At 38.3% G+C, this 24301-nt stretch overlaps 1 protein-coding gene across 3 annotated transcripts in view; it reads left to right on the forward strand.

Moving 5' to 3' along the window:
* The window catches only part of dnaaf9 (dynein axonemal assembly factor 9), a 179344-nt gene that overhangs the window by 41100 nt on the left and 113943 nt on the right, over positions 1–24301 (forward strand). For 2 of the 3 annotated variants that reach the window (XM_072256716.1, XM_072256715.1), the window contains exons 5-15: positions 1764–1860; positions 2715–2821; positions 6443–6520; positions 6627–6722; positions 7101–7217; positions 10127–10182; positions 10952–11099; positions 14422–14503; positions 14593–14629; positions 17799–17883; positions 19264–19340. In XM_072256716.1, the coding sequence (XP_072112817.1) occupies positions 1764–1860; positions 2715–2821; positions 6443–6520; positions 6627–6722; positions 7101–7217; positions 10127–10182; positions 10952–11099; positions 14422–14503; positions 14593–14629; positions 17799–17883; positions 19264–19340 (980 nt within the window). The remainder of the gene's footprint in view (positions 1–1763; positions 1861–2714; positions 2822–6442; positions 6521–6626; positions 6723–7100; positions 7218–10126; positions 10183–10951; positions 11100–14421; positions 14504–14592; positions 14630–17798; positions 17884–19263; positions 19341–24301) is intronic. The other variant, XM_072256718.1, reaches the window with a different exon arrangement.

A 24301-nucleotide genomic window follows, 5' to 3' on the forward strand; every position in this document is an offset into this window, starting at 1 on the left:
TTAGGAATGTATAGCAAGTCTTTGTGGGCACACACTCATCCACACAGGTTTTAATGAAGTCGGTAAGAACTGCAGCATACTCATCCAGATTCAGAGCAGTCCTGTTGGTGCTCCTGTACTTCCCTTATCCATTCCTGCTTGGTCCTCTCTGTTGGTGCTGCAGTCTTCAGTCTCTGCCTATACTCAGGGAGTAAAAGTGCAGCTTGGTGCGGGTGTGGAATAGCACTTTAGGCATATTTGGTGGTGTAGCAATGGTCCAGTGTGTTGTTTCTTCTGGTATTGCAAGTGATCTGTTCATGGTAGTTGCTTCGTGGTTTTTTCAGACTGGCCTAGTTAAAATCTCCCAAAACGATGGTGAAGGCATTAGGGTGCACCGTTTCATCAATGTTGATCCCATTGCTCAAATCATCTGAAACCTGCTTGACATTGGCCTGAGGTGGAATGTAAACTGCTACCAAAATGACCCCAGAGAACTCCCGTGGCAGGTAAAAAGGAAGACACTTTACTGCTAGATATTCCAGGTCTGGTGAGCAGTATTGGGACAGCACTGATATGTTTGTGCACCAAGAAGAGTTGATCATGATACATACTCCTCCACCTCTGCTTTTGAGAGACTGTATAGATCTATCCTGATGGTGTATGGTTAACCCGTTGATCTGAATCGCTGCATCAGGTATGGAAGGGGTTAACCAGGAGTCTGTGAATCAAAGGACACAAGCGATCCTAATGTCCCTCTGATTCAGTACCCTAGCTCTGAGATCATCGATTTTATTCACCAGAGACTGCATGTTTGCTAACAAAATAGTCGGTATAGGGAATTTAAAACCCCGTGTCCTTAAACACACTTGTAACCCTGCTCTACACCCGCGCTTCCTCAGAGGTGTCCTACGTGGGCGCTTCCGACCCAAATCGGTGTTATTTCCATCGGTTTTAATCAGTGATAGTACGCTTAAACACATTAAGACAGCTTTGTTGACTGTACTGACCTAGGAAGCAGTTGTGCTTTTTAGCTGTATCAGGCTGAAACGGAAATATTTAATCGTTTCAATTGAGAGTACTACTGCTACTCGAGTTGCACCTAGGTGCCCCGGAAATCTGCATCAAAGTTTCAATCTACAGTATACAAGATTGAGCTTGTCCCTTATGTGCTTGAGAGTAAGCTAACTCAAGAGACAATTGATACAACTTATTAAGTGTATAAATTTTGAGTTGAGTTTGTTGTAATGCTGTTATCACAAAGAAATTCATGTATGTTTGAAACACTAAAAAATCACGTGTTAACTTCAAGAAATAATCTTTTAAGATATTTTAAGCAGAGTGGGTGAAGGCTTTGTCACTTCAAAAGTCTCAGGAAGCACAATAACTTCATGACGGAGAAGACAACAACCAGCCATATTGTAAGAATAAAAAATTGCACTCTGCAGATAATTTTGTGTATGGAATCTGCTGGCTAGATTGAATGTAAATTGCTCCAACTAACTTGATCTTCAGAACATGAATGGTAGTGATGACTTAATGGCATGTAGTCAAAGTGCTCTAAGTGCTGCAGTTGTGGTAGGTATGGCGTTATAAGACTGATCCTTTTACATGCCCAAGCACTGATGTGTTTCCGAGACATTTTGAGACTTAGAGGAGAATCTGCAGCTAACTGTCTTTCCACATTCATGGTAATTACCCCTCTAGTTTTCTAAAATACCATATTCTATCACTACATAATCAAAACGTTACACTATAACTTACAAATTTTAAATTTCTTTCCTTAGTATGAAGATGAAGAGATGGCAGAAGAATTTAAAATTACCAGCTTTGTCAATATGGTACAAGACTGTAGCCGAATTCAAGTTCCATACAGTTTTCAGGGTAAAGGCAAAACTGTTTCTCAAGATTATAAGTATAAAGTAAAAAAGTTAAGCAAATCCTAACAGTGTTTTAATTTCTTTGTCTTTTTTTTAATGGGTTCTTCATTCTTCCTCTAAAATGTAAAATGCTTTCTGCATAAATATTCAGGCTAGGATTCGAAATATCAGCTTCTGGATTGTACTGAATCTCTATTTAACTTCTCAAATTCATAAAATTTGTTACTGTGACTCTTTCAAGATTCTGGATACATCTAAACACTTTGGCTTTTATTCCTGATGTGTAAAGGTTTAAAGGGAAGGAGAATGAGTAATGAGATTTTATGCAGCATGTGTTTGGAATCTGGAATGTGCTGCTTGCAGATCTGGCCTTGAAGATGAAATTAGATAAATATGTGATGCAGAAAAATTTGTAAAGCTATAGAGAAGTGACTGGTGGGCGAAATAGTGAATTGCTGTATTGGAGGTGCATATAGTGGGTCAAATGACTTCCTGTGCCATAGGTATTTAATGACGCCATATAGAAATGAACTGCATTAAAGAGAAATTACTGTTTTTTTTCTTAGACCACATTGTTGAATTTGTGCTTTTTGAGGTGAATTTGTATTAGGGTGCATTGGACAAAAGGAAAATCCCAGAATAGGTTTCTATCTGCTTGAAATTTGCCCAGTAACATTGAATTACATTTAGTTAGTTTAAAGTGTTGTGAAACATTCATCTGTGGGGTAATTATTTTTTCTTTTCCCTTCTGTGGTACAATTGATGAATTAACTACATCTTGTTGTTTATTGCATTATGTATTTCTATTTGTTGATCACCTCATTGTGCTTATCATTGTGTGACCATTGCTGTTTATAGGCCATGTTCAGAAGTTTGACATGTTCATTGTTGAGAAGTGGCCCATTGTACAAGCATTTGCCCTGGAAGGAATTGGAGGAGGGGAGTTTTTTACAATGAAACATGAGGTATTAAATTTAAATTTATGTAAGTGCTAGACAGAGTTGTGCCAATATCATAACATTAAGGTTCACAATAAATTGAACAATGATTACCTGAAATGTCAACCATACATTTCCCTCCATCGATGCTGCCTGACCTGCTGAGTCCCTCTGGAGCTTTGTGTTGCTTGATTTCATTTGGGAAACTACTGAAAAAAGCTATCAGAGCCAAAATGTAAAAGTGATTATATGGATTTTAAAAGTTCATAAATCAGAAAAATTCAAGTAATTGTTTACATATTATTGTGATGAGAAACTACAGTAGAGAATTTTGGAGCATAGAAATTGGGGGATTATTTCTAGTCTTTCCCAGTATTAAGAAATTTTAGTACTTTGTTAAGTTTGGAAGTTCGGAAATAACGTTTTTTTTTCTGTGACAAAGCACTTCATAAGATCCCTATAGCAATATTTGTAAACTTTAAAGTGCCCTGAACATGTGGTTAACTTTTAAAAGGCTTGAAATTTGATGTGAGGGGTGTCAGTGTTGTGAAAGGGGTTAAGTACTCTGATCAATGGAGTGTGACAGATAGTTTTCCCCATGGTCTGTTCGATAGCTTCCGCTTGAGCCTACTTACCACTAGTTTGAAAGAAGCAGAGAGTTCTTTGTGTACATACATAACCTGATAAACGTGATGAACTAAAACATGAAGTTAGTGAACTCGCTGTTGAGATAAAGGCTGTAAAGTGCCTCATTGAAAAAGAAGATGCCGTTCTTTGATTTCATTTGAAATGTATTGGAATATGCCATGAATGAATCATAGCCCATGAAACCTATTCAGTTGTTTAACAAGATCGTAGCCCAACTTCTGGAAATCCATTTTACTGTCATTTACATAGTTGATTCTCTTAGTGCTCAACATTTTTTTATTGTAACGTTGAATACACTGTCAGTATGCAGGTTACAGTAGGTTTCAGTTATTGAGAACTGTTCATAACCTGAACAAGTTTTAAGTCAGAAATGGATAGAAGCAACTGTGACAGGGGAGCAAGCAGGCATGGGACTGACCATCAGCAGTCTACTGACTCTGCACGAGCCAACTTAGCACTCCCAGCTCCCAAATGTTGCGAGTGGAGGTGGGTTGGTAATGAGAGAAGGCGTTGGGAAATACCCTGTTCCAACCTGATGGAAGGTACCTGCATCCCCGGAGCATCAGCAAATCCATTTTACAGGTTTCCTCAGTTCTCATTCATATGTGTGGGTATGTACAGTAAATTGGGTAGGGAGGCACTGTTTCCATAGCCTTCCATTACCCCACCCCCCCCCGCCCCATACAAACATCTCTTAAATGTTGAAATCGAGCTTGCATGCACCACTTGCACTGGCAGCTTGTTCCACACTCACAACCCTCTGAGTGAAGATATTTTCTCTTATGTTCCCCTTAAAATTTTCACCTTTCACCTTTAATCCATGACTTCTGGTTGTAGTCCCACCCAGCCTTAGTGGGGGAAAAAGTCTGCTTGCATTTACCCTATATATACCTCTCATAATTTTATATACTTCTATCAACTCTCCCTTCCATCTTCTACATTTCAAGGAATAAAGTCCTAACCTATTCAATTTTTCCTCATAACTAAGATCCTCCAGTCCCGGCAACATCCTTGTAAATTTTCTCTTTACTCTTTCAGCCTTATCTATATTTAGTCCATTTACAATACGGGAGTCCCAGTCAATATATGGAAAGTTTAAAATCACCTACCAAAAGAACCTTGTGTTTCTTGCATCAGTCTCTACAAATTTGCATCAGTCTCTACAAATCAGTACTTTGGACTGTTGAGTGGTCTATAATATAACCCATTAACGTGGTCATACCTTTCTTATACTCAGTCGCACCCATAACACCTCACCAGATGAGTTCTCTAGTCTGTCCTGACTGAGCAGTGCCGTGACATTTTCCTTGAATGATACCGCCACCCCTCCTCCTCTAATCCCTCCCGCTCTGTTGTGTCTAAAACAACGGAACCCTGGAATATTAAGCTGCCAGTCTTGCCCTTACTGCAGCTAGGTCTCACTATATTAGTCCCCCTCCAGTTTAGGTGCAAACTGTCTCTTCTGTACAAGTCCCACCTTCCTTGGAAGAGAACCCAATGATTCAAATAATCCATTTGTTGATCATTTACTGTCGCTCTGGTTTAGACTATAGGTGAGGATTTGGGAGACTATGGTTCCAGAAACTCAAGGGGTGACCATGGAAAATCGAATATACTTTCTTCATTTTATAAGTCTTGCAGCACTTGTTCAGCTTTCTATCTGAATTACTAGCAAAATTTTGGTATCCGTATTTCCAGCTTACTGATTTCTTTCAGCTATTCCATCAGGATAGGTGACAATTTCTCTTATTCTTATCCAATTGCCTGCATTCCTTCTCTCTACCTAATTGGTTCACAATCTCTGTTTACCATTCTTGTGTAATGTTATGAAGTAAATTGAAGAAAACAATTTGTTGTTTCTGTTATAAAATCATTCGTAATTAAAACCTTTACCTCAAAAGTGAAAATAATTATTGCTTGGAAAAAAAGCAAAATGCTGCAATAAGTTAGCTTTCATATAAAACTAGAATTTGTTCTTCAACATAATTTTTAAAATAATGATACAAAGCAGAATGTGTAGCTGTACATTATTAAAGAAACATCCTGGTAAATTAAGTCATCTGCACCCAATAGGACTGTAAATGGATGGCAAGTCCTAACGATGATTATTGGGAGAGCAAGGAATTTAAAAGATAACCTCAGTGAAATCCTGAGAGTTTGTTAATATGTAATCTTTTTTCATTTTGTTTTCACCGTTCAGACACAATTTTGTTACTGTTTGTCAGATGAGCAAATTAACATTCAAATTTGAAGTAAAAACAACAAAGGTAACAAGAAACCATCTGGTGTAATTGTTACTTGACACGATAGGTAAAGCTGGATGATTACTATTATGAAGATGGCCATCAAAATTGAAAATGGGTGGAGAAGGAGTGACCTGATATGTTTTCTGTTCAGGAAGTGACAAAAAAAAGTCCATGAAAAAATAGCCAGTTTCTAATTTTAGTGTGGTATTTCATGGACTAACTAATATCATATTTAACTGATTGTAATTTTCAGTAGTGGCTGAATGTTAGTAATAAATCAAAGTCACAGTCTATAGAAACGCTAGGAATTTAAATAAACATGATAAATTTTAATACAAATTTAAGTAACGTTAATCCATTGTGAAGGATAAATAGTTTTCAAGTTTGCTTTAATTGTACAGGTTGACCTTCACTAATCCAGCACCATTGGGACCTGAGGAGTGCTGGATTAGTGAAAATGCCAAATTACAGAAGGATCACATTAAGCATAATCAGTGCCGGGTTATCGAAGGAACTGGATTACAGGTAGTCGGATTAGTGAAGGTCGACCTGTATTAATTCTTATTAAATTTTTAAAATATTGAACTACAGATAAACAAATGGCACAATTTGTTTATTTGTAATAACTATGTGTATATGTACTCCATCTAATACCTAATTAAGTACATTATTGTAACTCATTCTTATTTTGTACAAAGCAAATGCTAGTTAACAATTTAGTGTCAAGTTACTACTTTCACTTTTTCTGTTGTAGCTGTTTGATGCTAGTGAGGAACTTTGGCAAGTGTATAGCAGCTTGGATCCAGTTTCTCTGGAAGTCTTGATCACTGAGGTAAGGTTTTGTTTGCAAACATAATGGAGTAAGTTGCATTATAATAGTACTAACTTCCATCACTATTATCTGCTCTGAATTTGGTTTTGACTTCATTCTATTTCAGGATTTGACAGCATTTGAAAAACAGTGGGACAGCTTCTTTTCTAACTTTGAGAATTCTTCCTCAATACTGGAACTTTCAGAAGCACAAGCTGGAGAGGTGGGAAATAAAAAAATATATAATTTTATAGTAGAAGTTCTTAACATTTATTTTGGATAAAAATACTTCACTCACATGGCCAAAAAAATCTGCCAGCAAGAATTTTGTCTACAAGAAAATTTTCCAATGTTAATTTGCAACTGCAATTTCTTTTCCTGAGGATTGTTTGGCTGAGCATTTTGATCTTGCCTCAGAATTTGGTCTAAGGCTGTAAAGAAGATGGTTTCACTAACATTATGGTAAAAATCAAATGTTCAGATTTGGTATCCTAAATGTCATATTAGATTATGGTGAATGTGGTTTTGCTTCTCCTCTGTATTTCATTAAACTGTCTTTCCTTATTTCACCCCTAACTCTATTACCCTGCCCCTTTCACAGCCACTTGCCTCCAGATATACCTCATATAGCTGGAAGAGCAGACAAATGGGCTGCAAGCTTCTTCCTGGCTTTCAACGCCAGTGCTCTTTCATGGATCAAGTAGCAGGAGGCATGATGGTAAGGGGTATGGAATTCTCTTTGTAACCCTGCATGGGAAAGCTGCAGTGCTTTTGGCAGATTGCCCCACTGGCTTCGAATGAAATCAGTGGAAATTCATGACAACTGTTACAAATAAGTGTCATACAAACATTACCAAAATTTGGGATTGATGTTTTTACCTGGCATTTTGCATGATTAAATGATGCAATGTATCATTTTAATATACATTCATTTACTTAAAAGTATTATTTTAAAATTTATTGTTTATTTGATGCATACTCTCATCTGTGTCTTTTACAAAGACTTTTCTGCCTTTGTAAGGTTCTTTTGCATAATGCCCCTTGTAATAAATTAGTACAAAGCAGCAATACTTCATCCATCATCAGTATAGATTATAAATAGTTGAGTTCTGACACTTACCCTAGTGGCGTCCCACTAGTTAAAGTTAACACATGCCAATTTGAAATTTACCTACTTATTCACACTCTGTATAAGAAAAACCTCTGTGTATAACCACCAGGAACTCATAACTTGTGGAGTAACCTTTTCTGTGACACCTATTTCATGTGTTTTAGAAATGCACAGATGTGGCATATGCACGATTGTCTATCCAGCTTACTAATTACATTGTTAAGACTATAATAATTTTGTCAAACATGATTTTCCGTTACAATGCCACGTGTCACTTTTTAGCTGTGGGTTTTCTCAATGCCCTACTGCTACTACAATAAGTTCCAATTTTTTTTTTCTAATAGCAGATTTTATGCTAACTGGCCCACGGTTTTCTGCTTTTTACTTCAGTTTATGAGTTAGGATTTTAGCAGTGCTTTTCTATTTCATGGAAATTGAATACTGTATAAATTCATGACTTGCTGTTTGATGGTGTTCATATTGCACCGATATAATGGAGGTCCTCCTGCTCCTACTCTGCTTCTGGATTCCAGGGGTCAGATTTAGTTGTGTTGTGCTGAAGAGCAGAATGCACTTTTTTATACAGCTCTGTAACTTTGTATAGTCATAGAATTATGCAACATGGAACTAGTCCTTTTGGCCCAACTCATCCATTCTGACCAAGGTGCCTTCCTGAGCAAATGCCATTGCCTTCATTTGGTCCCTATTCTCATCAATCCTCTTGGTCACCTCTTCAGTCAGAAAACAGATTTGTAGATGCTTTTTCCCAAAGTAATGTGACTATCCCCACTCAGTCATTGCTTTTCCAAATGCAGACAGCCCTTAACTTTCAGAATCTTTTTGCACACCACATATGTTAAACATGAGAAAATTTGCAGGTTCTGGAAATCCAATCAACAAACACAAAATGCTGAAGAAACTCAAGAGGCCAGGCAGCATACATCGAAAAGAGTAAACAGTTGATATTTCAGGCCGCTGACTGTCCTTCAGAACTGATGAAGAGTCTGTGCCTGACACATCTACTGTTTATTCTTTTTCATAGATGTTGCCCGGCCTGCTGAGCTCCTTCAGCGTTTTGTGTGTGTTACCACTAATGTTCAGCTCACTGGGTTGTTGCCCTTGTAGCCATTTTTAAGTAAAGGCACCACATTAGTCATGGGTATGTGGTAAATTTGCCACATGCTGGGTAATGAAAATACACAAATCTCTGCCAAGGACCCAGCAATGTCTTCCCTTATTTCCCAGAACATATTAGGGTATACTTGGTCAGGCCTTGGTGACTTGCCCACTAGCGCAAGTGGCGCATGCAAGCTAAGCTCAATTTCAATGTTTAAGAGATGTTTTGATAGGTACATGCATGACAGGGGTATAGAGTGCTATGGTCTGGATGCCGGTCAATGGGACTAGGTAGTTTAAATGGTTCGGCATGAACTAGATGAGCCAAAGGGCCTGTTTCTGTGCCATAGTTTTCCATGACTCTTAATTGTCCTTGATTGGCCTATGTTCTTATTTAAATATATTGCGAGGTGGTAGCGTTTCTAGCTTGTGAACTGTTTGGGCTATGAATAGTTCTCAGGAATGGAACCCTGTCATAATCTTGAGTAACCTGTACTTAGAGAATCTTTTAGGATTTTCCTTTTCCTTATTTGCTAAAGATACATCGTGTCCCCTGTTAGACCTCCTAGTTTCCTAGGTACATCTCTTGTACTCCTCAAGAGACTTATTTGATTTGTGCTGTCTATATCTGACATAAGCATCCCTTTTTCCTGTGCTGAAGTTCAAAATCCTTCGTCAGACAGATTTCCCTGATCCTGCCAGCCTTGCTCTTCATTTTAACGTCTTGCTAGGTGTCCCTTTACCTGGTAATAACTTTGGCAATCAACTTTTGTAAATTCCGGTCTAATGCCATCAAAATTAGCTTTACAGCAGTCCCATCTCTTTCCATATGCAGTATATTTTAAAATTAGTAAAATTATGGTTACTGTTCTGTAAGTGCTGCTTCACTGAGAGTTCAGCTACAAGGGGTGAAGTGTTGCCCTTCTCTCTCTAGTGGGGCCATCTGCATAAAAGGTAAGTGGAGGTATAGTTGTTTTGTTTCAATCAATATTACTGTTATAATTCATCTCAGGGTGTCTTTTTTTTCCCTCTTTTCATTCTTTAGCATTTTATGTTTTAATTATTTAAACTTATTCCAATTTTTGTATTTCTTCTGATAAGCAATTGTTTAGAAATAGTTCAAAACAGAGCATTAGGATATTTCTTGCATGGGACCCCAGATTTACTTCTGGTGCGGTTTCAAAATGTGCTGCCTTGGGTATGATCACTGCTCAGGGACTGCGGTGCTTTATTAGACTTGGGTAGCAGTAAGCAGTTGAGCTAGATTAGACCTGCAGGGAAGGAGAAGGTTGTAGCAATTGTGTGGATTGCTCAGGAGTGGGATGACGAGGGGATCAGAACAAAACAGAAGTGCATTTTAATGCTAAATAAGAAATATTCTTCAATGTTTTGTTTTTTAGCCTTTTAGAACCTACTTCAGCCATGGGTTGATAACAAGTCAAGTTACAGATAAAAGGTATTTGCTTCTGCCAAATATTTTTTTATTTTACTGATATTTAAGTAATTTAGTTTACTTATTATACCATTAAATGAGATTGAAAGAATGGAGATTAGTACTTAAGTAAATATTTTAAAATAATATCTATATTCCTCATTGTTCGGAAAAAGTTAGAAATTTACTGCCCATTGTCAGATATTTTAAAGTTGTTGAATAATTTACTGATATTCAAAGCATACTAACAGGTAAAAAATGCTTGATGCTTATAAAAGTCCCTTTATGGAATTTGTCCAGGAGTCAAACTGTCACTGTTGCAGATAAAAATCTTTGGGCAGATTCTGTCTATTCAATGTAATTTGAAAGCGTTACATAGTGATTCTGTGCTATCAGTAGACCAGCGCTTGACACACCAATATTTCAAAATAATGCAATACAGATTTATGTATCAATACTTGATATAGTTTCTTATTTCAATTTGTTACTTGCCTGCTATTGTTTTAGTGATGTTATGGAGAGGCAGTTGAGAGATCATTATTAAATAGTAAAATAGATTTATGAATGTGGTATATTAAGGCATGTTCATGCTTGTTTTCAGTGAATTCTGGAAAAGTTGTTTCAATAAATAGAATGTTAACTTACTTCTTTAACCATAAATTATCAGTGTCCTAGTTTTAAGTTATATAGTAATCCTTTGAGTATTTTGACATAGATAAATAATATAGTTTGCACTTTATAAAATTGATCTACAAGTGCTGAAGTTGGTTTTGCATCCTGTTTTTTTTCTCAGTTCCTTATTCAGCACTCATCGGCAGCCTTTTGTTCTCTTTGGTTGTCACTCAACGAAAGAAAACTTGAACTCGTACAGCTTCACGTTTCCATCTGAAGGTCACCTTGTTAGAAACACAAACAACAGAGGAGGCACTGCCAGGCATATGGTATTGCAACTCATTTCTCATTTGTCATGTTTTAATATGGTTAAGTATGTTCGCTAGTGTGGCTTGAAGGGCTGGAAGGGCCTATTCTGTGCTGTATGTCAAATAAATAAATATTTTTCAATTTCCCAAAGATTTTTTTCTACGTGTAGCTTTTATTCTATATAGAAGTGAGGTAAGTGTATAGGTAGAGAATTTTTTATCTTGCTTATCACATTCAATAAGTGTAAAATTTTGCGACAATCCAAGAAAGAACAGTGTCTCATGGCCTCTGTTTATAAACATCCTGAAGTTTTGAAGCAGGTGGCTGTGGAGATGGCAGTCATCTTGTAAAATTTTACCCATACAGTTTGGCACCAGTTGTAGGATCATGTTGAAATATGTGCTGAAGGAAGCTGCAATATGACTTATGGAAAATAGTAATAGGATTGGGTTGAGTCATCATGGATTTCTGAGTTGAAATTTTGTGACAGTTTACTGAGATTGGAATTAGCAGAATAGTTAAAGAAGGAACAGTTGATGTGTGTTTGGACCTTTAAGAGTTTGGAAAAGGTGTCATGTAAAAGACTACTAAATAAATTCAAGTCTGATTTAGTTGGTGATAAACTGGCATGGATTGAAGGTTGGGAAATGGAAGAAGAGAAATGTGAATAAGTAAGTCTCTTTGGGACATATTCCTTTGATTACATAGTTATTTCTATTAACCTATTTCTGTTGACTAAGGTTGAAAGATGGTTAATTGGGGAGGGGTGGGGGTTGGGAAGGCTTGAACACAGAGCACAAAACAAACAATATTTTGGCATATTTAAACCTCAACTGTATAGGGCCAAATGAGACTGCATTTGGGATATACTGGTCTTCCTAACCAAGGAACATGTACAGTTCCAAGAAAACGTTTGTGAACCCTTTCAAGTTACATGATTTTCTGCATTAATTACTTATAAAATGTGGTCTGCTTTATCTAAGTCACAATTATAGACAAATGCAATCTGCTTAAACTAGTAAAACAAAACAATTGTGCTTCTCATCAATACTGAGTACATCATTTAAACAGTCACAGTCTAGGTTCAAAAATGCATGTGAACCTCTGGGGTAATGCCTTCGACAAAAGCGATTTGGAGTCAGCTGTTCCAATCAATAAGATGAAACTGAAGGTATGGACTGCAGGTATGCCCCACAAAAAAAATGATACAGAAAGTCAGGTTGCTGACGGAGCCTCTTCTCGAGAGATCTGTTTATGTGTACCATGCCTCGATCAAAACAACTTTCAGAGAGCCTTAAAGGAAGAATTGTAGAGATGTATGAAGCTGGAAAAGGCTACAAAAACATTTCTGAGTGCTCCTCAGACCACTGTAAGAGAAATTGTCTCCAAGTGGAGGAGATTCGGTATTGTTGCTACTCTCCCTAGGAGTGGACATCCTCCAAAAATCACACCAAGAGCACAACGTGCAATGTTGAAGGAAGTGAAAAAGAACCCAAGAGTAACAGCAAAAGACCTTCAGAAATCTCTAGAATTTTAGTAAAGTCTCTGTTAATATGTCCATTACAAGGAAAACACCGAACAAGAATGGTGTTCATGGAAGGATACGACTGAGAAAACCACTGCTGTTCCAAAACAAAATATTGCTACATTTCTCAAGTTTTCAAAGGCTACCTGAATGCTCCACAGTTCTTCTAGGACAATGTTCTGTGAACAGATGAGACAAAAGTTGAGCTTTCTGGCAGAAATCCACCCCACTATGTTTGGAGGAAGAAGGACACTGCACACCAGCAGCAAAACCTCATCCCAACTGTGAAGCATGGCGGAAGGAGCATCATGGTTTGGGGCTATGTTGCTGCCTCAGGTCCTAAACAGCTTGCAATCATTAAGGGAACAATGAATTCAAAATTGTGTCAAGATATTTTACAGAATGTCAGGGTAGTGATCAGTCACCTGAAGCTTAAGAGAAGTTGGATGATGCAACATGACAGTGATCCGAAACACCAGAGTAAATCAACAATAGAATGGCTTAAAAAGAAGAAAATTTGTGTTTTGGAATGGCCAAGTCAGAGACCAGGCCTTCGTCCAATTGAGATGCTGTGGAATAACCTGAAGAGGACTGTTCATGCAAATATTTCAGAAATATTGATGAACTGAAACAGTTTTGTATGGAGGAATGGTCTAAAATTCCTCCTCATAGTTGTGTAAGTCTGATCAGCAGTTACAGGAAACATTTGGTGGAGGTTATTGCTACTAAAGAAAGTTCTACCAGTTATTAAATAGAAGGGTTCACGTTTTTTCCAGCCTAGACTGTGATTGTTTAAATAGTGTACTGAGTATTGACATAATAAAGAAGTATAATTGTTTGTGTGTCATTAGTTTAGACAGATTGTGTTTGTCTATTTTTGCGACTTAGATGAAGATCAGACCATATTGAGTAATTAATGCAGAAAACCAGGCAATTGCAAAGGCAACCAGGCAGCTGTATGTGTGCTGCAGATTGATTTGTAGCTTGTTGATTTGATGTCTTGGTGGGCTTGTCTTATGAGGATAAAGCAGACTGGACTTGCCCTTCCTTAAATTTAAGAATGTGAGATTATTTATTGAAATTGAAAAATTTTTCTGGTGTGTGATAGGATGGATGTGAAGTTTTCTGTGGCTGGGGTGTGAAGTACTGTGGATCAAAAAATAAAATGTTGGTGGAACTCAGCAGGTCAGGCAGCTTCTGTGGAGTGAAATGGACAGGCGAGAAGTAGTCTTTCAGGCAGAGATTAGAAGAAACTTCTCCACCCAGAGGGTCGTGAATCTTCGGAATTTTCTACCCTTTTGGGCGTTGGAGGTTCCATCTCTGAATAGACGAATGGCAGATTTTTTTAATATTAAGGGATATGGAGTTGGTTGAGGAGTTTAGGGATGAGGCAAAACATCAGCAATGAACTTAATGAGTGGCACAGCAAGTGCAAGAGTTCAGATGGTTTGTTCCTGCTCCTATTTCTGATTCTACTCATGCAGTCAGGGTTCTATTTTTGGAGAAATGCAGGAAGTGCAACATCTAACTGTGTACAGGAAACTGTCAGAAAAATAATGAGCAGATAATCAAAGAATAATGGCCAGGGCACCAGGGCCTTCAGTTTAAAATTTAGTTTGATAGATTGTGCAGCAGTAAAATACTAGTCTAGAGTTTGGAGTGAAATGCGAATTGGCTCTAAATTGGTCATGTTACACTAGCAAAGTTATGCAAATTGGCTGCCATGTTATATTTTTCTGAAAATATTGTAAGATATTTATCAGTTGTGATTTCAAACTTGCAGAAATTACATGCAGTATCTTTCTTGTACCATGCAGGTTGTGCAGTGTACATCTCCCAGAGGACCTTTGGCATGCTCAAGGACGTACTTCTTTGGAAACACTCATGTACCTTACATGGGTAAATTAATACTAATAGAAAAACAATGCAGTTTCTTTTATAAAAATGATCAGAACTGAAATTAATACAAACTTTAATTAATTCTGCAGCCAAAGACAACAATCAACGGAAAACTGATGAGCTATTGTAAGTTTGACTTCATAAATTTATGCCATGTTCAAAAGTAATTGTATGAATAATAAATTCAGGAATATTTGAATGAGAACATGAAACAGGAATGGACTTGGCCCCCTTGACCATACCTAAATAGTGAAAATCCACAGTGCACTACTGGTGCAGAGTATCCCAAAGATTCACAAACACTTGTGACGAGAAGGTTTTCTTTGTTACATTTCGAAATGACCACCTGTTACTGCAATGGCCTATTTTAATAACCTTGGAACAAATCGTGGAATAGGAAGCTTTTTCTGTTGCAAGTTTGAAATATTGAAGCTGTCTGTCTGGATTAAATATCTGCAACTTGATGTAATTATTGTCTGTTAAAAGTTGCTAATTGGTTTTTGTGTGAACAAAATTGAATATTTTGGTGTATGTGTATTTATTCTGGCGAAAAGAAATGCACTCAGTATCTATAATATATTTTTCCATTAGAAATCAAAGCATAGCATATGAAAGATAAATAGTTTCTTGTCATGCAAAGAACTGAAATTCCAGCTTGTCTTTTGTTAATTTGCCCAGAATCCAATTCAGGTTTCAGTTGAGAATTTTAAATCAGAAGCTTGTGTGTTAATTTGCAAGTTACAGTAACTGTATTGGAGGAAATGTATCCGAATTTTTGTATAGGAGGAAGTGTATTTACATACAGATACAAGTTGAAATAAATGGAGCCTTTTCAGGCTGAAGGGTTGTAACTACTAGAGTACCCCAGGGATTGGTTATTGGCTTAATTTTTTTTTATTGTTTCTGTTAATAAACCAGAGGAGTGAACAAAATGTAAGGTTTCCAAGTTTGTAGATGAAAATGTGTGGAAGGGTACGTTTTTAATGAGAGCATTGTGATCCTGCAACAGGATGTTGAGTAATTCAGTAAAAACCTGGTGCTGCTGCTGCTACTACTACGTTGACTCAGGCCTAGGGGGCCGGTGTCGGGCACGATGACGGACTCTCCACTTCTCCCTCTGCCTCATCAGTGTGTTCAGTTCATCTACATTACCGTGCTGCTGTCTTCTAGGAGCGTGTTGATCATAGTATTGGGAGGGCACCCAGGGTTCATCCTTCCATGCTTGGGCTCCCATATGATGACTAGGCTGGCAGGTAGCTCAGGGTGACATAGACAGTGCCCTGCTAGTTGCAGTCTTCTCGCCTCGATTTTAGTGGTGAGCATTGGTAGGTCGTCATGGTGCTCGACGCTCGTCATGTACTGTTGCCAACTCACGTCAAGAGCAAACCTGGTAAATGGATTTTAATTTGAGGGCAGTGTGAGGTCCATTTTGAGTGCAAACAAAAATAGATTATTATCTAAATTGATGGAGGCTAATGAGTGAAGTGTAGTTCCAACAAGTAAAGGTAAAAAGTGTGTTGGTTTTTATTGCAAAGGAATAAAAGCTAAAGGCATAAATTAAGAATGAGGAGTAACACACAAAATGCTGGAGGAGCTCAGCAGGTCAGACAGCATCTATGGAAAGGGATTAAAAACAGTTGACATTTCAGGCCAGGACACTTCATCAGGTCAAGCCGGAATGAAAATAAGGAGGTTATGTTTTGGATGCTGGTGAGACCATACCTAGAATACTGTGCATGATTTTGGTTCTTTCACTTAAAACTCATATAATATCTTTGGAGGCCAAAGGAGATTGAGCTGGTTAATTTCTGGGATGAGTGCTGTCCTAATGAAGAGAGGGTAAATATTTTGAGTTTTTATTCCTTGGAGTCCAGAATGATGGATGACCTTATTCACACACATAAGATCAAGAGGGGTTGCAGCAGGGTAATGGTAGATTCCCAAAGGGACATGGTTCCAAGATGAGGGATCAGTTATTCAAAAGTGATGTGCAAGAAATTTCTTCTCTGTGTGCAGTGAATCTCTGGAATTCTGGACGTTAGATTTCAGGTTTACATGCAAATATATGAATTAAATATGGTGCTTTTCCCTCTGGGGGTACTCTGCCATTCACCTAGGTTATGACCGATTTGAATGAAGCATAAATTCTGCATTTGTCTTTCATTTGATTGCTTGTAAAGAACCTATCCACCTCACACTTAAGTGTATTCAAAGCTTCTGCTTCCTTTATCTTTTGTAGTTGTTTCAAACATTTATGACCCTTTAAGTGGAAAAATATTACCACCATCTTAAATAGGTGAACCTTATCTTTAAATAGTGACTCTCAATGTTAAGTTTTCTTTCAAAAAGAAACACCTTCTCCAAATTTGCCCAAGGACTTGTACGATTTATAGGTTGTCACACTAAATTGAAGTTAGAAATTCTCTAATACTGCAGGTTTCACCTATGGGATCCTTTACAATGAGAATATTAATTAACATTGTACACTACCAGATCTAAGTTAACTTTTGTAATTTTGTTGGTCTCTCATACTTAAAGATGTACCTCATGGAGCTCCTGAGTCAAGCCAAGTTCTGGCTGTGTGGTCTTTATGGACTTTGCTCATAAGGGCAGCTTCTCTTCCTTTGAACCTGCCATTGTATTTGGTACCTTGGCAGCGATTATGGATCTATATATTTGAGGAGCTGTTCCTTTAGGAAGTAATGTCTATTCTGTGTATCTGTGTTCAGTGTTCTCAGGGTAGATAATTATGAGACTTCCAGTTTCTGTGCTGACTTGATGAAGAAGATTGCATGATCCATTCCACCTCATTATTTGACCTGCTGTACCTTAACTCTCAAATAATCTCAGACTTGCCAAGAAGTCTTCAATAAACTTGCATAAAATTCAGTTGCATTTTCTCCTTTTTTTTTTGCGGTGCACTGAAGTTAATGTAGGATAGAGAAATGTAAATTGTTGCTGAGTTTGCATAATTTTGAAGGTGAAATTGGGCAATCTCAGTTCCTGATGTCTCTTATTTATAGGTTTTGCTCTAGTGTACTTACAGTGATACAGTTACATCGGAGATAATCAAAAAATACTCATTCTTTATCTTTTAGACTGTAAATATGGAAATTCCATGTGGAGTCGCTGTGAAAACGGGTAATTTTTGTTCATGCCTGATGACTGTTTATTTTTAATTCACGAACAAGAAATGTTCCAATGTTTTGTGGTTGTTGGAAATGTGATGGAGGCTATTGTCCAAGACGAGAGCGTGAATAAGCAATTAACTCTTTGAATGGTCTGTTTTTCTTAGGGTGCTGCCACAGATTTACTTTGCTGTAGTAGAAGCAGTGTTGGCTAGCATTCAATGCTACGTAGAAACTCCCAGCATAAAAATGGTAAGTGATTTCTATAAAATTGTATTTCAACTGTTAATCCAATATTTATGACTACTTGAGTGTGGGTGTTGGTGTATTAACTATAGCCATTAGAATTTAACAAAATGCTCTGATACTCACCATGTGGGACACTATGCTATTAATATATGAATATTCCTTTGGTTTCACAAATTTTCAGCTTAATACTATGGAAAATATAGAAATGCTGAGAGTGCATTTACCCTGATTCCTTTCAAGCTTCACTTTATTTCCCTGGATGTGAACACCATGTCCTTGGAACTCTTTGCAGCTGTTTCATCCTCAGTCTGTGAACATGGTGTGGTTCGTCTTTCTAGACAAGTACTGTATTTCAGCTGAAAGTGATGGAAGGAAGGAAGGAAGAACATGTGTTGGAGTGCTCATTGCCTCCAAATGTTTTCTGCCTAGTCAACTACTTTTGCAGTTGTAGTGACTATTGTAGGCAAATGTGGCAGGCAAAGTCAAACAAACAGAAGTAAGAAGAATGACCAATTAATGTAGACATAGAATACCACAATAGTGCTGACCTTTTAACCTGCTCCAAAATCTATCTAACCCTTCCCTCCCACATTGACCTCCATTTTTCTTTCATCCATGTACCTATCCAAGAATCTCTTAACTGTCACATGCTTAATGACATTTTGTACATTCATGACATCCAGAACCCCTCTGCTGCCATCTCTTGATTCCATGCACTATTTCTAAATTATCAGACTCATCTGTTATCCAGTACTTGAATGACAGACTTCTCCCTACTAACTGCAGTACACAGCATAAACCTTGATTTCTAAATCTTGAAATTTATTGTTCAACTATATGCCAATGCCATGCCGTTTTAAATAACAATATTTTACACTGCCTGCCATTCAATATTTTGCCATGTTTTAATATAAAATACAGCAGAAGTAAATGAATGATTATGTTTACCACCATTGTATTAGAAAGATAAATTACCCAGTTCCCAAAGCACTAATATAATTTCCACTCTGGCAATTGCAACTGAATTGAATTTTGGACCACTTCCATGTCATAACTAATACAACCATTTGGTTCAAAGTTCAAATTTATGTATTTTTGGTCACATGCCCTCTAAATGTGATGTAGGCAACATTTTTATCCTTGTCTGTAACTTTCACTAAACCCTGATTCCTCCGTCACTAGTCATCCATGTGCATGCTGAGCCTTTGCTGGCTTCTCATCATATTTCCAACCCTCAGTTTGACTGATAAGCCTGCTCTCTACTAATTTTGTAAAGTAAATTAAACTGTCCCATGTTAAAGGTCAAGCATGAAAGATCTTGTATGTCGCCTTGTTAAGTTTTGTCTTTTGAGTCACAAATGTATTCATCATATTTCTTTGTAGGCCAAAGAAATGGCTGAAGATGTTTTTCTCTCAACATTGGATTGTTATGGTCTTGGTCACTATAAAGCTATCCTAAGGTATGAGATATAATTGTGCTCTTTAATTTTGTAAATAAGAATGGCAGTAAGATTACAGGGTATCTATTCAATCAAGAGCTGACAGACAGCATCAAATCTTTTTTTTTGGTTTACAATGTTTTCTTCATTGAATCAGAGAATATGCAGCAAGTAATAGTAACATATTTGGGACATATGTTAATGTTACCTTTCCAGCTGAAACTATCATCATTCTTTCCTTGTATTTTCCTATAAGATTTACATATTTAAAAATACTCATATAATTCCTGATAAATGAAGCAGATGAGGATAGAAGAATCTGAACAGAAAATAAGCTTACTCTCGTGGAAAAAGCAGTGGCAGGCATAACATATCAAATGGGAACAGGTAGACCTTTTAGCTTCTTGAGTCTGTTCCTCCATTGTAGAAGTTTATAAATGTTTCCCACTTTAACTATGGATTGTGACTGACTAAATCTGCTTATTTATGACACAGGATTCTTTTTGGCCCATGCAGTCCTTTCTTGATTAATAAAGGCTTCAAAGGTTATGGAGAGAAGGCAGGCAAATGGAGTTCAGAAGAATAGCAAATCAGCCATGATGGAAAGGTGGAGCAGACTTGATGGGCTGAATGGCCTAATTCTACTCCTATGTCTTATGGTCCATCCTGGCATTCATATAACCATTACAGCATGGAAACAGGCCATCTTGGCCCTTCAAGTCCGTGCCGAACACCGACCTGCACTCAGCCCATAACCGTCCATTCCTTTCCTGTCCATATACCTATCCAATTTTTCTTCAGATGACAATATTGAACCTGCCTCTACCGCTTCTACTGGAAGCCCACTTCTACTGGAAGCTCGTTCCACACAGCCACCACTCTCTGAGTAAAGAATTTCCTCCTTGTGTTACCCCTAAACTTTTGCCCTCTAACTCTCAACTCATGTCCTCTTGTTTGAATCTCCCCCACTCTCAATGGAAAAAGCCTATCCACGTCAACTCTATCTCCCTCATAATTTTAAATGCCTGTATCAAGTCCCCCCTCAACCTTCTACGCTCCAAAGAATAAAGACCTAACTTGTTCAGCCTTTGTCTGTAACTCAGGTGCTGAAACCCAGGTAACATTCTAGTAAATCTTCTCTGTACTCTCTCTCTATTGTTGACATCTTTCCTATAATTCGGTGACCAGAACTGTACACAGTACTCAAAATTTGTCCTTACCAATGCCTTGTACAATTTTAACATTACATCCCAACTCCTATACTCAATGCTGTGATTTATAAAGGCCAGCATACCAAAAGCTTTCTTCACCACCCTATCCACATGAGATTCCACCTTCAGGGAACTGTGCACCATTATTCCTAGATCCCTCTGTTCTACTGCATTCTTCAATGCCCTACCATTTACTATGTATGTCCTATTTTGATTAGACCTTCCAAAATGTAGCACCTCACACTTATCACCATTAAACTCCATCTACCATCTTTCGGCCCACTCTTCTAACTGGCCTAAATCTATCTGCAAGCTTTGAAAACCTGCTTCATTATCCACAACGCCACCTATCTTAGTATCATCTGCATACTTACTAATCCAATTTACCACCCCATCATCCAGATCATTAATGTGACAAACAACATTGGACCCAGTACAGATCCCTGAGGCACACCACTAGTCACCGGCCTCCAACCTGACAAACAGTTATCCACCACTACTCTCTGGCATCTCCCATCCAGCCACTGTTGAATCCATTTTACTACTTCAATATTAATACCTAACGATTGAACCTTCCTAACTAACCTTTCGTGTGGAACCTTGTCAAAGGCCTTACTGAAGTCCATATAGACAACATCCACTGCTTTACCCTCGTCAACTTTCCTAGTAACCTCTTCAAACAATTCAATAAGATTTGTCAAACGTGACCTTCCACGCAGACTGTTCCTAATCAGACCCTGTCTGTCCAGATAATTATATATGCCATCTCCAAGAATACTTTCCATTAATTAATTTACCCACCACTGATGTTAAACTTACAGGCCGATAATTGCTAGGTTTACACTTAGAACCCTTTTCAAACAATGGAACAACATGAGCAATACGCCAATCCTCCGGCACCATCCCGGTTTCTAATGACATTTGAAATATTTCTTTCGGAGCCCCTGCTATTTTTACACTAACTTCCCTCGAGGTCCTGGGGAATATCCTGTCAGGACCCGGAGACTTATCCACTTTTATATTCCTTAAAAGTGCCAGTACTTCCTCCTCTTTAATCGTCATAGTTTCCATAACTTCCCTACTTGTTTCCTTTACCTTACACAATTCAATATACTTCTCCTTAGTGAATACCGAAGAAAAGAAATTGTTCAAAATCTCCCCCCTTTTGGCTGCACATGTAGCTGTCCACTCTGGTTCTCCAAGGGACCAATTGTATCCCTCACTATCCTTTTTCTATTAATATTACTGTAGAAACCCTTTGGATTTATTTTCACCTTACTTGCCAAAGCAACCTCGTACCTTCTTTTAACTTTTCTAATTTCTTTCTTAAGATTCTTTTTACATTCTTTATATTCCTCGAGCACCTCATTTACTCCATGCTGCCTATATTTATTGTAGATATCTCTCTTTTTCTGAACTAAGTTTCCACTATCCCTTGAAAACCATTGCTCTCTCAAACTTTTAACCTTTCCTTTCAACCTAACAGGAACATAAAGATTCTGTACCCTCAAAAGTTCACCTTTAAATGATCTCCATTTCTCTATTACACCTTTCCCATAAAACAAATTTTCCCAATCCACTCCTTCTAAATCCTTTTGCATCTCCTCAAAGTTAGCCCTTCTCCAATCAAAAATCTGAACCCTGGGTCCAGACCTATCCTTCTCCATGATTAAATTGAAGCTAATGGCATTGTGATCACTGAACCTGAAGCGCTCCTCAACACATACCTCCATCACCTGACCTATCTCATTCCCTAACAGGAGATCCAACACTGCCCCTTCTCTAGTTGCTGTCTCTATGTATTGCTGCAAAAAACTATCCTGCGCACATTTTACAAACTCCAAACCATCGAGCCCTTTTACAGTATGAGCTTCCCAGTCTATGTGTGGAAAATTAAAATCTCCCACAATCACAACCTCGTGCTTACTACAAATATCTGCTATCTCCTTACAAATTTGCTCCTCCAATTCTGGCTCCCCATTAGGTGGTCTATAATACACCCCATTTCTCATTTCTACCCAAATAGCCTCCCTAGACGAGCCCTCTAATCTATCCTGCCAGAGCACCGCTGTAATATTTTCTCTGACAAGCAATGCAACACCTCCCCCTCTTGTCCCTCCGATTCTATCACACCTGAAGCAATGAAATCCAGGAATATTTAGTTGCCAATCACACCCTTCCTGCAACCATGTTTCACTAATAGCTACAACATCATATTTCCAGGTACCAATCCATGCTCTAAGCTCATTCACCTTTCTTACAATGCTCCTAGCATTAAAATAAATGCATTTAAGAAATTCTCCACCTCTCACTCTCTGTTTACCACTAATGATGTAAACAACAGGTCACCCAGCTACCTGGCTCCTGATTCTTAGGGGTGACTATCTCCCTGTAACTCCTGTCTATTTCTGCCTCTGCCTCCCGAATGATCCGAAGTTCATCCAGTTCCAATTCCCTAACATAGTTTGTCAGGAGCTGCAGCTGGATGCACCTTTCACAGGTGTAGTCATCAGGGACAATTGTGCTTGCCCTGACTTCCCACATACTGCATTCCTTCTCTATTTCTTGTTATCTCTTACAACTTGTTCTCTCCTGCATCTTTTTCCTTTTGATTCTTTTGTCACTTGCCTGTGGAGTAAATTGTAGCAAATTGAGCTAAAAATCTGATCTTTTCCCCAGGACTGCGGGGGTGGGGGGGGAAGATGAGAAGTTAATCAAGAAGATGGGGGTGGAGGGGAGGAGGAAATACAAGATGGTAGGTGATAGGTGAAACCTGGAGAGGGGGAGGGGTGAAGTGCTGGGAAGTTGATAGAAGATTGCAGAGAGACATTGATAGGATGCAGAAGTGGGCTGAGAAGTGGCAGGTGGAGTTCAACCCGGAGAAGTGTGAGGTGTTACACTTTGGAAGGACAAACTCCAAGGCAGAGTACAAAGTAAATGGCAGGATACTTGGTAGTGTAGAGGAGCAGAGGGATCAGGGGGTATATGTCCACAGATCACTGAAAGTTGCCTCACAGGTAGATAGGGTAGTTAAGAAAGCTTATGGGGTGTTAGCTTTCATAAGTCGAGGGATAGAGTTTAACAGTTGCGATGTAATGATGCAGCTCTATAAAACTCTGGCTAGGCCACACTTGGAGTACGGTGTCCAGTTCTGGTCACCTCACTATAGGAAGGATGTGAAAGCATTGGAAAAGGTACAGAAGAGATTTACCAGGATGCTGCCTGCTTTAGAGAGTATGCATTATGATCAGAGATTAAGGGAGCTAGGGCTTTACTCTTTGGAGAGAAGGAGGATGAGAGGAGACATGATAGAGGTGTACAAGATATTAAGAGGAATAGATAAAGTGGATAGCCAGCGCCTCTTCCCCAGGGCACCACTGCTCAATACAAGAGGACATGGCTTTAAGATAAGGGGTGGGAAGTTCAAAGGGAATATTAGAGGAAGGTTTTTTACTCAGAGAGTGGTTGGTATGTGGAATGCAGTGCCTGAGTCAGTGGTGGAGGCAGATACACTAGTGAAGTTTAAGAGACTACTAGACAGGTATATGGAGGAATTTAAGGTGGGGAGTTATATGGGAGGCAGGGTTTAAGAGTCGGCACAACATTGTGGGCCGAAGGGCCTGTAATGTGCTGTACTATTCTATGTTCTATGAAAGAAATAAAGGACTGGAGAAGGAGGAATCTGATAGGGGAGGGTGGAAGACCATGGAATAAAGGGTAGAAGGAGGAATACCAGGGGGAGGTGATGGGCAGGTAAGGAGATGAGGTGAG

Source organism: Mobula birostris, chromosome 4, assembly GCF_030028105.1.
Source record: "Mobula birostris isolate sMobBir1 chromosome 4, sMobBir1.hap1, whole genome shotgun sequence".
NCBI classification, from domain to species: domain Eukaryota; kingdom Metazoa; phylum Chordata; class Chondrichthyes; order Myliobatiformes; family Myliobatidae; genus Mobula; species Mobula birostris.